This window comes from Delphinapterus leucas, chromosome 6 (genome assembly GCF_059928025.1).
Source record: "Delphinapterus leucas isolate spDelLeu-1000000601 "Yukka" chromosome 6, BTC_Dleu_Yukka2, whole genome shotgun sequence".
Taxonomy (NCBI): Eukaryota; Metazoa; Chordata; class Mammalia; order Artiodactyla; family Monodontidae; genus Delphinapterus; species Delphinapterus leucas.
Genome location: NC_143134.1, coordinates 34,714,895 through 34,727,424, shown reverse-complemented (window position 1 = coordinate 34,727,424; position 12,530 = coordinate 34,714,895). Strand labels below are relative to the sequence as shown.

Sequence of the window (12,530 nt, the reverse complement as noted above, 5' to 3'; positions counted from 1 at the left end):
GAGTATAAAATACTATAATTTTAATACATAAAATATTATCAACTAGAGAGTAATATGTATAGGGTGTTCTATACCCGTTCCTGTGAATCTCCCGAAGTCTTGGCCAAATGATGTCTGCAAAAGTTTCCCTGTCTCCCGCAAGCAGGGTTAAGACACTGGTTCCCACAGCACTGGTATCTCTGCTGCAAACCATATTTCCCTCTGCCTGAGAATATGGTTCACTGTGCTGTGCCTCTCTTGTCTACTAAATTGTATGCACTAAATTGTATGCTCATGTCTTCATATTTTCTTCATTTCTGTATTTCCCACCAAGCACAGTGCCTCACCTCTAAAATTCGAGACAATCATCAAGTAACCCAATCAAACTAACTAAATCACTAGTAATATTTGCAAGGCTCTTTTCTAACTATGTCCACACACAACATCCAGTACAGGGTCACTAATTATAGCAGGTGAAAAAGCACTCCTAATCATACCCACTGGGAGCTTCCCAGTGCCCTGTCTGCGTCAGCCAGCACTGAACACTGCCCTTTGGGATGAGACCATACTCTTTCACTTCTCCTCCCAGGACTCTATCTTACTTGATGCATGAACACTGCAGTGTGAAGATTATGGCTCAGCTATATTAATGAAGTAAACTAGGTGTTCATTCCCAGAGTGCAAATTCCTGAGGTCACAATTTAGGCCTCTAGGTTCTGGTTGAGATTGGCTGTAACAGTCTTACTGTGCTCCTTCAACAGTTAACCACCACATCCCAAACATCTCACCCTTTGTTGCTTACATGTTTTTGCTCATCTCTTCTAGCTGCAAATCTTCCCTATTTCCCTCTGTGAGAACCCTCACATTCCTTCAAAGTCTAATGCAAATGCCATGTCCTCCATGAATCACATGGATAAAAAGGAACAATGGATGGAGTCTATTTAATTTGCAAAAGGAAACTTTATGAATTTCAAAATCAATACTGTTTAAAAGATGAAACCATTATCATTTTGGCATTTTATGTAGGAAGGGATAAGATTAAATAGAAGTCAATATATTAGAGTAAATGATTGTCTATTCTATTTTCTTGGTGAAAAAAGAGGCAAAGTCATCATCTGATTCTCCACTAAGACCTAAACTCCTGGGAGACAGGACAGTGTGTTTTTAATATCTGTGTATCCAGAAATTAACTCCAAAATATCAGTGGAAAGAAAGAAGCTAGGAAGGTAATAGGAAAAATGTATAGAATAACCAATTAGAAACTAATTTTGTAGAATGTAAATATTGTGTGTGTTTGTGATTTAAAGTAGTTATTCAAGTAGAGTCAGAGACAAAATAATTGGATTCTGCAAACTATTTCACATGGAAAATTTGAAGTCACAGTTAGTCTTGGACAGAAAACACTAAGAGGAAACATGATAGTTATTTTTAATATCTCAAGCTTTCACGTAAAATGGAGTGTTCTATGTTCTTCCAAAGAGCAGAAAAGAACATCAGCAAACAAAAGTTGCAGTGGGAAAATTTTGGTTAATATCAGGAATCTCCTAAGTAACTAAAACATAGAGTCTCTCTTCTCATAGGCAGTAAACATCACTGAAGGGGCCAAATAGTCAGTGAGAACATCCAGCATTTATATGGAAAGAGCATTTGGCTTTGGGGTGGAGAGATGTCATGCTATCATTGTAAATCTATAGTCTAGTAAACAAGACAAATCGAGATTCTCTTAAAAGATGGTTACTTAGTCTGGTTCAATGCAGTATGTGACATTTTAAAAAATACCACCTTATACATTAATTTTGGTCTGAGCAGTACCCATTAATTCTGGACATTCTTTTATATATTTCAATACAGATAGAGATATTATGCATTTTATATAACTGTCAATTTATATACAAATTATTCTAAGTTTACTCACTTTTCCCACAATATATTTCCTTTTTGCCTTGTAATAGGACAAAAAAAGGAACATGGGCTTTTCAAGTCCAGTGTGTGTCCTTTTCTTCTTTCTTGGAGTCAAAGTATATTGCCAGTATGAAAGTTATCAATGGGATGAAGATTATGACCAAGAACCAGATGATGTCTACCAACCAGAATTCCAATTTCATCGAAATGAAGATTATGGAGTTCCATTTCATCAGCATACTTTAGGTTGTGCCAGTGAATGCTTCTGTCCACCTAACTTTCCATCATCAATGTACTGTGATAATCGCAAACTCAAGACTATCCCAAATATTCCAGCATACATTCAGCAAGTTTATCTTCAGTTTAATGAAATTGAGGTTGTGACTGCAGATTCATTCATCAATGCCACTCATCTTAAAGAAATCAACCTCAGCCACAACAAAATTAAATCTCAAAATATTGATCATGGTGTGTTTGCCAAATTGTCAAATCTACTACAACTCCACCTACAGCATAACAATTTAGAAGACTTTCCGTTTCCTCTCCCTAAGTCTTTGGAAAGGATTCTTCTTGGTTACAATCAGATCTCCAGACTGCAGACAAATGCTGTAAATGGGCTAGTAAACTTGACCATGCTTGATCTTTGTTACAATCAAATTGATGATTCTACATTACAAGAAAAAATCCTTGCGAAAATGGAAAAACTAATGCAGCTTAACCTATGTAATAACAGATTAGAATCAATGCCTCCTGGTTTGCCTTCTTCACTTATGTATCTGTCTTTAGAAAATAATTCAATATCTGCTATACCAGAAAATTACTTCAATGAACTCCCAAAACTTCATGCTCTAAGAATGTCACACAATAAACTACAAGACATCCCATATTATATTTTTAATCTTTCCAACCTTATAGAGCTCAATGTTGGACACAACAAACTGAAGCAAGCATTCTATATTCCAAGAAATTTAGAACACCTATACCTAGAAAATAATGAAATTGAAAGTATGTAAAATTTCATTGTTTTGTGTATATTGTTTTTATTTTTATTATTTATTTAATTTTAATTTATTTACTTATTTATTTTTAATTTTTATTTTATATTGGAGTATAGTTGATTAACAATGTTGTGTTAGTTTCAGGTGAACAGCAAAGTGATTCAGTTATACATATACATGTATCTATTCTTTTTCAAATTCTTTTACCATTTAGGTTATTATAGAATATTGAGCAGCGATCCCTGTGCTGTAGAGTATGTCCTTGTTGTACATGTCAATCCCAAACTCCGAATCTATTCCTCTCCCCCACTCTTCCCCCCTGGTAACTATAAGTTCGTTCTCTCAGTCTGTGAGTTTGTTTTGTAAATAAGTTCATTTGTATCATTTTTTCTTAGATTCTGCATATAAGTGATATCATATGATATTTTTCTTTCTCTGACTTACTTCACTTAGTGTGATAATCTCCAGGTCCATCCATGTTGCTGCAAATGGCATTATTTCATTCTTTTTTAATGGCTGAGTAATATTCCATTGTATATATATGTACCCTATCTTGTTTATCCATTCATCTGTCGATGGATATTTAGGTTGCTTCCATGTCTTGGCTATTGGAAACAGTGCTGCAATGACATTTGGGGTGCCTCTATCCTTTCAAACCATGGATTTCTCCAGATATATGCCCAGGAGTGGGATTGCTGGATCATATGGTAGCTGTATTTTTAGTTTCTTAAGGAACCTCCATACTGTTCTCCATACTGGCTGTACCAATTTATATTCCCACCAATGATGTAGGAGGGTTCCCTTTTCTCCACACCGTCTCCATCATTTATTGTTTATAGATTGTTTGATGATGGCCATTCTGACTGGTGTGAGGTGATATCTCATTGTAGTTTTGATTTGCATTTCTCTAATAATTAGCGATGTTGAGCATCTTTTCATGTGCCTCTTGGCCATCTGTATGTTGTCTTTAGAGAAATGTCTATTTAGGTCTCCTGACCATTTTTTGACTAAGTTGTTTGGTCTTTTGTTATGGAGTTGTATGAGCTCTTTATAAATGGAGACTAATCCCTTGTCGGTTGCATCGTTTGCAAATATTTTCTTCCATTTTGTAGGTTGTCTTTTCATTTTTTTAATGGTTTCTTTGCTGTGCAAAAGCTTTTGAGTTTAATGAGGTCCCATTTGTTTATTTATTTTTTTATTTCCATTACTCTAGGAGATGGCTTAGAAAAGATATTGCTGTGATTTATGTCAAAGAGTGTTCTGCCTAAGTTTTCCTATAAGCGTTTTATAGTATCTGGTTTTACATTTAGGTCTTTAATCCATTTTGAGTTTAATTTGTGTATGGTGTTAAAGAATGTTCTAATTTCATTTTTTTACATGTAGCTGTCCAGTTTTCCCAGCACCATTTACTGAAGACACTGTCTTTCCTCCATTGTATAGTCTTGCCTCCTCTGTCGTAGATTAATTGACCATAGGTGTGCGGGTTTATTTCTGGGCTTTCTACCCTGTTCCATTGATCTATATGTCTGTTTCTGTGCCAGTACCACACCATTTTGATGACTGTAGCTTTGTAGTATAGTCTGAAGTCAGGGAGCCTGATTCCTCCAGCTCCATTTTTCTTTCTCAAGATTTCTTTGGCTATTCGGCGTCTTTTGTGTCTCCACATCAATTTTAAGATTTTTTTGTTCTAGTTCTGTGAAAAATGCCATTTCATAGGGATTGCACCGAATCTGTAGATTGCCTTGGGTAGTATAGTCATTTTGACAATATTGCTTCTTCCAATCCAAGAACATGGTACATCTTTCCATCTGTTTGTATCATCTTCGATTTCTTTCATCAGCATCTTATAGTTTTTGGAGTACAGATAGGTCTTTTGTCTCCTTAGGTAGGTTTATTCCTAGTTATTTTATTCTTTTTGATATGATGGTAAGTTGGATTGTTTCTTTAATTTCTCTTTCTGATCTTTCGTTGTTAGTGTATAGAAATGCAACAGATTTCTGTGTATTAATTTTGTATCCTGCAACTTTACTGAGTTCATTAGGAGCATCATTGTCTTTTAAAGACAGAAAGAAGAGTATTTTGACCTTTTAAAGAACAAATCTTTAAAAACATATGCTTTACAAATTGCTGAAAATGGTTGCTTTGAAGCTGGCTAGGGAAATGGCAGAAATTGGCCCCACAGAAAGGTGTACTCCAAGGTTTATAGTCTTTTCTATTAAATGTTATCACCTTGAACATTGAGAATTAGTACTGTAGAGTATACAAAGAAATATGAGATCCTGAGTAGTAGAACTATAGGTGATTTTCACTTTTTTCTTTTTGAGATTGTTTCTACTAAGAATTTATTACTTAAATAATTTATTTAATACTTAAATAATTACTTAATAGCCAATGAAGACATCGTTTATTTTGATAATATAAAATTCATTTATAGTTTCATTTTCATTTTACTATTTGATTACTGTAAAAAATAATTAAACCTAATTCCACTTACAAGTATTTTAATTAATAAAACTATACCCCATAAACATTTTAATAAAATTCAATACAGGATTATGGATGTAATACAGCAGGATTAATTTTTAATTTGTATTTTTCAGATATCAATGTCACATTGATGTGTCCATCTGTTGACCCACTACATTACCATCATTTAACATACATTCGTGTAGATCAAAATAAGCTAAAAGAGCCAATAAGCTCATACATTTTCCTCTGCTTCCCTCATATACACACTATTTATTATGGTGAACAAAGAAGCACTAATGGTCAAACAATACAACTGAAGACCCAAGTTTTCAGGAGATTTCAAGATGATGGTGACAGTGAAGATCACGATGATCACCATGAAGCCACAGAAGAAGGAACAGAAGAAAATGTTGACCCTCACTATTATGGAAGTCAAGAATGGCAATAAACTATATAGGTATACATTTATAACTTCACGAAATCTTATTATTCAGTATAAATTTAACTAAATATGCATAGCTCGTAGTAATATACCTGGAATTCTGTACTAGTATGAGATCAAGTTGAATTTAGGTTGTTGACAACATTTGCATCATTACACAGGATTAGAACTTACTCAAAATGATATAAATCTTTAGAAATGTAAATTAGAATGATAAGTAGGAATCAAAAACTACACTTTGAATATTAAATTATCATCATGTTGAGAAAAAAAGCAAGTATGACCACTTCTATTAACAGTAATTTTTCTAATAATGATGTAAGAAGTAGTGTTAGAAGCTAAGAACTGTAAGCCATGTGCTTTAAATCACTATGAACATAGTGTTTAAATGCCAGAAGGTTACATTAATGTAACAGCAGCTACTCATTTAAGGACTAGACTAATTTTTTGACCTAATGTCCAGAAAAGCTTTCACACTTGTATTGGAATATCATCACCATGACAGCCACCCGCTGGTCCTACCACTTAGAGCACAGAATGATATTCTTGATTTTCAAAAGAGGCTATCGTACTAAGGATGCAAGGCACACAGACTTATGAAATCAACTAGTCTTGTTTTTCTCTCAGAGCACGAAAGCAACAAATATTTAAGCCCTGTATTTGGATACCTAAAAAACACCACATCATCTTATCACAATTCATATTTTAGCAAATTTCAGCAATTGTACAAAACAATCTTGACTGCATTCCACTGTTTCTATAGTAAATTCACTAGAGAAAGGTTTTAGTTACATAAAGATTTGCTAATAAATAACTGCTCTGTTCACAAGGTTAAGTTAATGTTAGCACAAGAAAGTATATCAACATAATTTAACACTTTTATTTTCCTAGCACAATATATTAGAAATATATATGTATATCAGCCAATGTTTATTTACATAGTGTTAAAGTTGAATAGAGTTCCTTTGAAATTTGAATGACAGGCTTTGATATCTTCTTTAAATCCTTAAAAATCATATATCATTTTGAAGCATTTTAAGTATGCCTTATAATGAAGTATAACTTCTATGATGAACTTTCTTGATTTACCAGGCTAATATTTCACAGAATTCCTCAGATAAGGAATAAACACAAATCTGGAACTGCCTACACAGGAAACCCCTCAAACAAACAGTAACAATTTAAATAGTATGCAAAAAGACAAATTAAAACTATATTTTAAAAGCAGTTGTCTAGTGGTGAGTCTATTTTTCTGGAGATGACAGTTTAAAATGAAGCCTCTAATGCTCTTTATATCTTTGAGTAGGTTATTAGCATGTAGCGGAAACAGAACACCCACATGTCCCCAGGGACAAGCTCAACAATCCAGAATGAACATGAACAACACTCCATTCATTCATTCATTTAATTAACATTCAGCAAGTCATTTGGTATGCAGGGCTTAGTAATGAGAGGTCAAACATAATACATATGTACACCTGTGACGCTATGAGACACAGGTGTGAGGGTAAAGGTAAGAGCAAAACGATAGTGATGTGGGTAGAGAACATTTTCCAAAGAGGTAAAAAACTTTAAGGACCATATCCCCCTTTAATGAAATTTTTAAAAATAGGGTTATAAATTTAAACATTTATTATGAGCTAATATGTGGAAAATATTGTTGGTGTTTTAGGAGATCAGAAAGAGAAGACTATTTCTTACCCAGAACAATTTAAAATTTAATGAGGAGCCATCAGGAAAATGCAAATCAAAACCACAGCAAGATATTCCTTTACATTCACTGGATGGCTATAATCAAAAAGGCAGACAAATAATAAGTATTAATGAGCAGGTACAGAAAGTGGAATCCGCTGGTGACGCAGTCAAATGGTGCAGCTGCTTTGGAAAGCAGTCTGGCAGTTCTTCAAAAAGTTAGTTACCTATGATCCAACAATTCTACTCCTAGATATATACCTAAGAGAACTGAACACATATGTTCACACAAAAACATGTACACAAATGTTCATAGCAGCATTATTCATTAATAGCCAAAAAGTGGAAACCACTCAAATGTCCTTCAGCTGATGAAAGGATAAACAAAATGTGGTATATCCACACAATGGAAAATTATTCAGCCAAAAGAAGGAATGAAGTACTGATACATGTTACTACATGGATGAACCATGAAGACATTATGCTAGTGAAGTCAGTCACAGAAGACCACCTATTGTATGATTCCATTTATATAAAATGTCTAGAAGAGGCAAGTCTATAGAGACAGAAAGATTATTGGCTGCCTGGGGTTGGGGGGCAGGAGAATAAAGGGAAACTGGGGGATGACTGACAATGGATAGAGTCTTTCTTTTGGGGGTGATGAAAATATTCTGAAATTGATTATAGTGATGATTGTACAAGTTTGAAAATACTAAAAACTATTGAATTGTACACTTTAAAAAAGTGAATTGCATGAGATGTGAATTATTTCAATAAAGCTGTTATTTAAAAATTTAACAGAGACAATAAAATCTAATAACTCACTCTAACAAAAGGAAGAAAGAAATACAACGTGGCAGTAACTGAAACACGATGTCAACACAGATATGCCGACTTTATTTCTGGCCAGGATGTGAAGCAGTTGAAGGCTTCAAAGAGGTGGTACTTTGATGTGTGAGTAGGGACTGATTGGCAAGAGTGGAGAAAACAGGTCCTATGGTGAGATTAATATAAAGATGTGGTAATTACTTATTTCACCTCTTGCACAGTTAAAACCCTCCAAATTTTCAGAATTCTGGAGCACCTATTTTTATCTCCTCCTAAATTGACAAATGAAAATACATTTTAATCTTCAATGAATAGGCTTAGTGAAGAAAAAACCTGCACAGTTTAGCAGTTCGTAACAAGGAACTTGAAATCAGATATACCTTGGTAGAAGCCTGACTTCACACATGTAACTAAGCAAGATGACTCTGAGTAAGTTACTTCTTGAAGCCTCCCTTTCTGCATTTCTGTAAGGAAGGTGGTTCTCACAGGGCTATTATAAGGACAAGTAGAGATAGTATACATACCAAAGCATTTAACAAACTGCATGCCAGTTACAGGTACCCTACAAGCAGTAATTACTGCAGTATGTCCAGCCCAGCAGCCCACTGGATACATGTGCCCCCAGCCATCAGCTGTGCTTCGCATTCCTTGGCGCTCTCTCGGGGACCCTCTAGAATGGAGTTAGCATCTTTCAGGTTCCTTGCAAGGTTCCACTTGTACAAAAGACTAGTAAACAAGACAGAATTTACTAAAGATTTCATTAGGGAGAGAGAGGAGGGAGCTTAAATCATATACCCACCACAAACATATTCCAAGTCATTATTTGATGGTTCAGCTTCCAAAGCACCTCTAGATGGCCTACAAGGGTGGGAAGCAGAGTTCCCTCCATCCCTCAAAAGGCACTTGGCTGCCTGGCTCCTCTGGCTAGAGTAGTCAAACTCTTCCTGTCTATTAGGAAGAAGAGGTCACCTCTGCTCTCCCTTTAAAGGCATGTATATATAAACACATCACAAAATGTCCTCCAGCTGCAGGGCCAAGTAAGGAGGCAGGTTAACAACCATCTTTTGTTACTCAAAAATGTCCAGAGGAACTCATGCCTACCCCAAGTATTTCTCATTAAAAAGAAAACAAAACAAATAACCACCAATGCTTTCCCTAGGAGGATGGAAGAATAAAGTTCTACCTCCTACCAGAGCTGCAAACAAAACCAGATGATATATTTATATCAGGAAAGAAAAAGATGAAAATTCATCAATTTTCTCATTTACACTTCAAGGTATTAGCTATATTAGCTCTGAGGCTGAACTGTGTGTGTTTGTGACCACTAACAAATAAATCCAAATCATACGATGAACCCAAGCTTAATTAGCAAACATATTAGAAAGGAAATAAAAATAAAGGATATTTAATAAATTTGCTTATAATAATGCTGGTTGAGAATGTTTAGCATGTGTTTAAATATTACCTGAAAACTATACATTTTTACTTTATTCCTCAAGTTGGAACCACTAACCCAAAATGCAGATGTATGCATATTACGTAACATACTAAACCAATTCCATGGGGAAAAAACAGAAGAAATAAACCTGTCTCTTCTGTATACTTTTACTATAGCAAAGGATTCATATGACCCATTGAAAGCTAGAACTAAAACCCCAATTTCCTGATTCCAAATACATCTTTTCTAAATCTTACAAATAAAGAATAACAGCAGCTGGAAACAAAATTAAATCATAACCGCTAAAAATCCAAAGTTTCTTACACGTTCCAATTTCCTAAATAAGTATAACCTGGTATGCCTAGCAAGTAAATAACACGGCATTTATGGATATGTCTGTCCTTGCATGCTTAGGTTGCAAATTTATTATACCTAGACTTATGTACTACTCAGAAAAATTAAAATCACAAATATGATAAATTTTTAACATTAACCCTTCTTTATATTGAGTCATAATTCCCCTCCCTTTAAACTTAAGCCTTTAGTCCAGGAAGTACTTGGGTTTGCATCTTTATCTCATTTGACCAAACAACTACATCTTTTTCTCATTTGACCAAACAACTAGGCTTCAGGCATAAGCAGAGATTTGAGACGGAGATTCAAATCATAGACTTCCCATAAAATCCTAGAATGTTCATTAGAAACAAGTCAGAGGTCATTCCCACACTGAAGGGGAGATGACTACACAAGGCAAAATTCTGGGACACCTTCAAAGATATAAAACCCTATAAAGATACCAAGGATAATGTGGCAGGGTCACCAAAAAGAACTCCACAGAGATAACCCTCTCAATTTTGGATAAATGCATGCTCTTGAGCCTTAGCTTTCATCTTTTATTACTGTTCAGTGAAAGCTAAACAGCTTTCTACCAGGACACAATAGTTCCTTCTGGAGTAGAAAACAATCTAACTTTGAAACATATTTTATACTGGAAACTATGTAGTAAAGAATTTGACACCAAAGAGGGGTTTGGGTTTTGCTGTCAGCTTCTAGGAGGTAATCTCTATCTTTGTTTAGAATGGGGGTTAACACATCCAATCTTAGGGTGGGACGGGCCATACCAAATAGTCTTAGGTTGGCCATGCCAGAAAGACAACCATGTGATTTAGGATGTGTCATATAGTATCAGTCAACCTGGGGGCAGAGTTCAACCATGTGGGATACTCAATTGATCATGCATATGTAATGAAGCCCCAGTAAAAACTGAACTGTGAGGCTCAGTAGTGCTTTCCTGGTTGGCAATACCCATATTCCTTGTCATACATCAATGCTGGGTGGGTAACGCATCCTAAGAACAATGGAAGCTCTGCACTTGGAACCCTCATGGACTCTGTCCAATGCGTCTCTTCCTCTGGCTGATGTTTATGTGTATTCTTTCCCTGTGATAAACCGTAACCATGAATAGAATGGTTTTCAGTGAGTTCCATGAGTCCTAGAAAATTATCAAATGTGAGGGTAGTTTGGGGAACCCCCCAAACTTTCAGTTGGTATAAGAAATGAGGATGGTTTGGGAGACTGTGCTCTCAAACTCTGGCTAACTGTGGGTGGGAACATACATATTTTCCAGTGTAATTCTGAATACTTCTAGAATCTTACCTTGTACAGTCATCTCCCCTTCAAGTGTGGATGGGACCTCTGACTTGCTTCTAACCAACACAATATTGCAAAGAGATGGCATATATATGATTATGGGTGCATGACTGCTACAAAGAAACTGTGAGATAATAAATGTGTGTTATTTTAGACCCTTAAACTTGTAATAAATAACCAATAAAATAGATAAGCAGTGATATTCTTCAGAAATGCAACATTAGAGGGATACTTCTAAAATGAAAATAGAATCATGTCACTCACTGGCTTAAAAATCTCTCAGTGGTCTCTCACTGGCTACAAATAAAACTCAAACACCTCAGCAAGGTATAAAAGACTCTCCTTAATCTGACCTCTAGTCCCCTGTCTGATCTCTTAACATGAGCCACCCCCCTCACCTCTTCTCTCTCCCTACAAGCTCCAGCCATATACAACTAATTATCCATTTCCTTAAGGATCTACCCTCCCCACCTGTGTGCTGCTCCCATTCCTAGAGCACTTCTCCCTCGGCCTGCCCCCCACCCCCGCCCCTCATTTTCTCTAGAGAAGTCAGTACGGTGCAGTCTCTGTGGCTTCACCCTTTCCCAGGCCACTGCAGAACTCTGTGCACATTTCTCTGTAGCAGGTCTCTCACTGTGCATTCTGTCGCTTGTTTGTTGCCCTTCTTGCTAACTTACAAACCCTTCCTTTTTGAGGGGAGAAAATGAACTTTGCTTGTCTGAGTTTATTTTTCTGTAGTACTGGCAGAGAAGTGGCACTCAATAAACTTCTACTAAATGAATGAATGCCAATAAAACTATATTTACTGGTCATAATTTTTCAAGAAAAAAAATGTTATATCCACAAAATAATATTCATTACTACAAAGTGTCAAACTGTGTATACCATTAGTAAACTATGAATCTCTAAGATTCTCTAAATCTATTTAACATCTATCCAGCTCATTTCTCAACATCCCATTAAACCTGCCACACAAAAGAAAACAAATCAATATCTGCTGTTTCATTATTAGATATTTTCAAAGACTTTAAAGCCATAAAATTGACAATTTATATCAACCAAAACCAGAGAATATCACAACTAAATTTAAAATAATTCACATTCAAATAAAAACATGAGTATTCAAGTCTTA

The 12,530-nt window shown here is 35.4% G+C and overlaps 2 protein-coding genes across 3 annotated transcripts in view; one reads left to right on the top strand and one right to left on the bottom strand.

Annotated features, from left to right (window-relative positions):
- CENPP (centromere protein P) overlaps positions 1-12,530 on the bottom strand; it is a 231,190-nt gene that overhangs the window by 139,102 nt on the left and 79,558 nt on the right. The window lies entirely within an intron of this gene.
- Positions 933-9,823, top strand: OMD (osteomodulin). Its single transcript, XM_022564605.3, has 2 exons — positions 933-2,886; positions 5,480-9,823. Exons 1-2 carry the CDS (start codon positions 1,947-1,949, stop codon positions 5,794-5,796), a joined length of 1,257 nt encoding a protein of 418 aa, XP_022420313.1. The 5' UTR covers positions 933-1,946; the 3' UTR covers positions 5,797-9,823.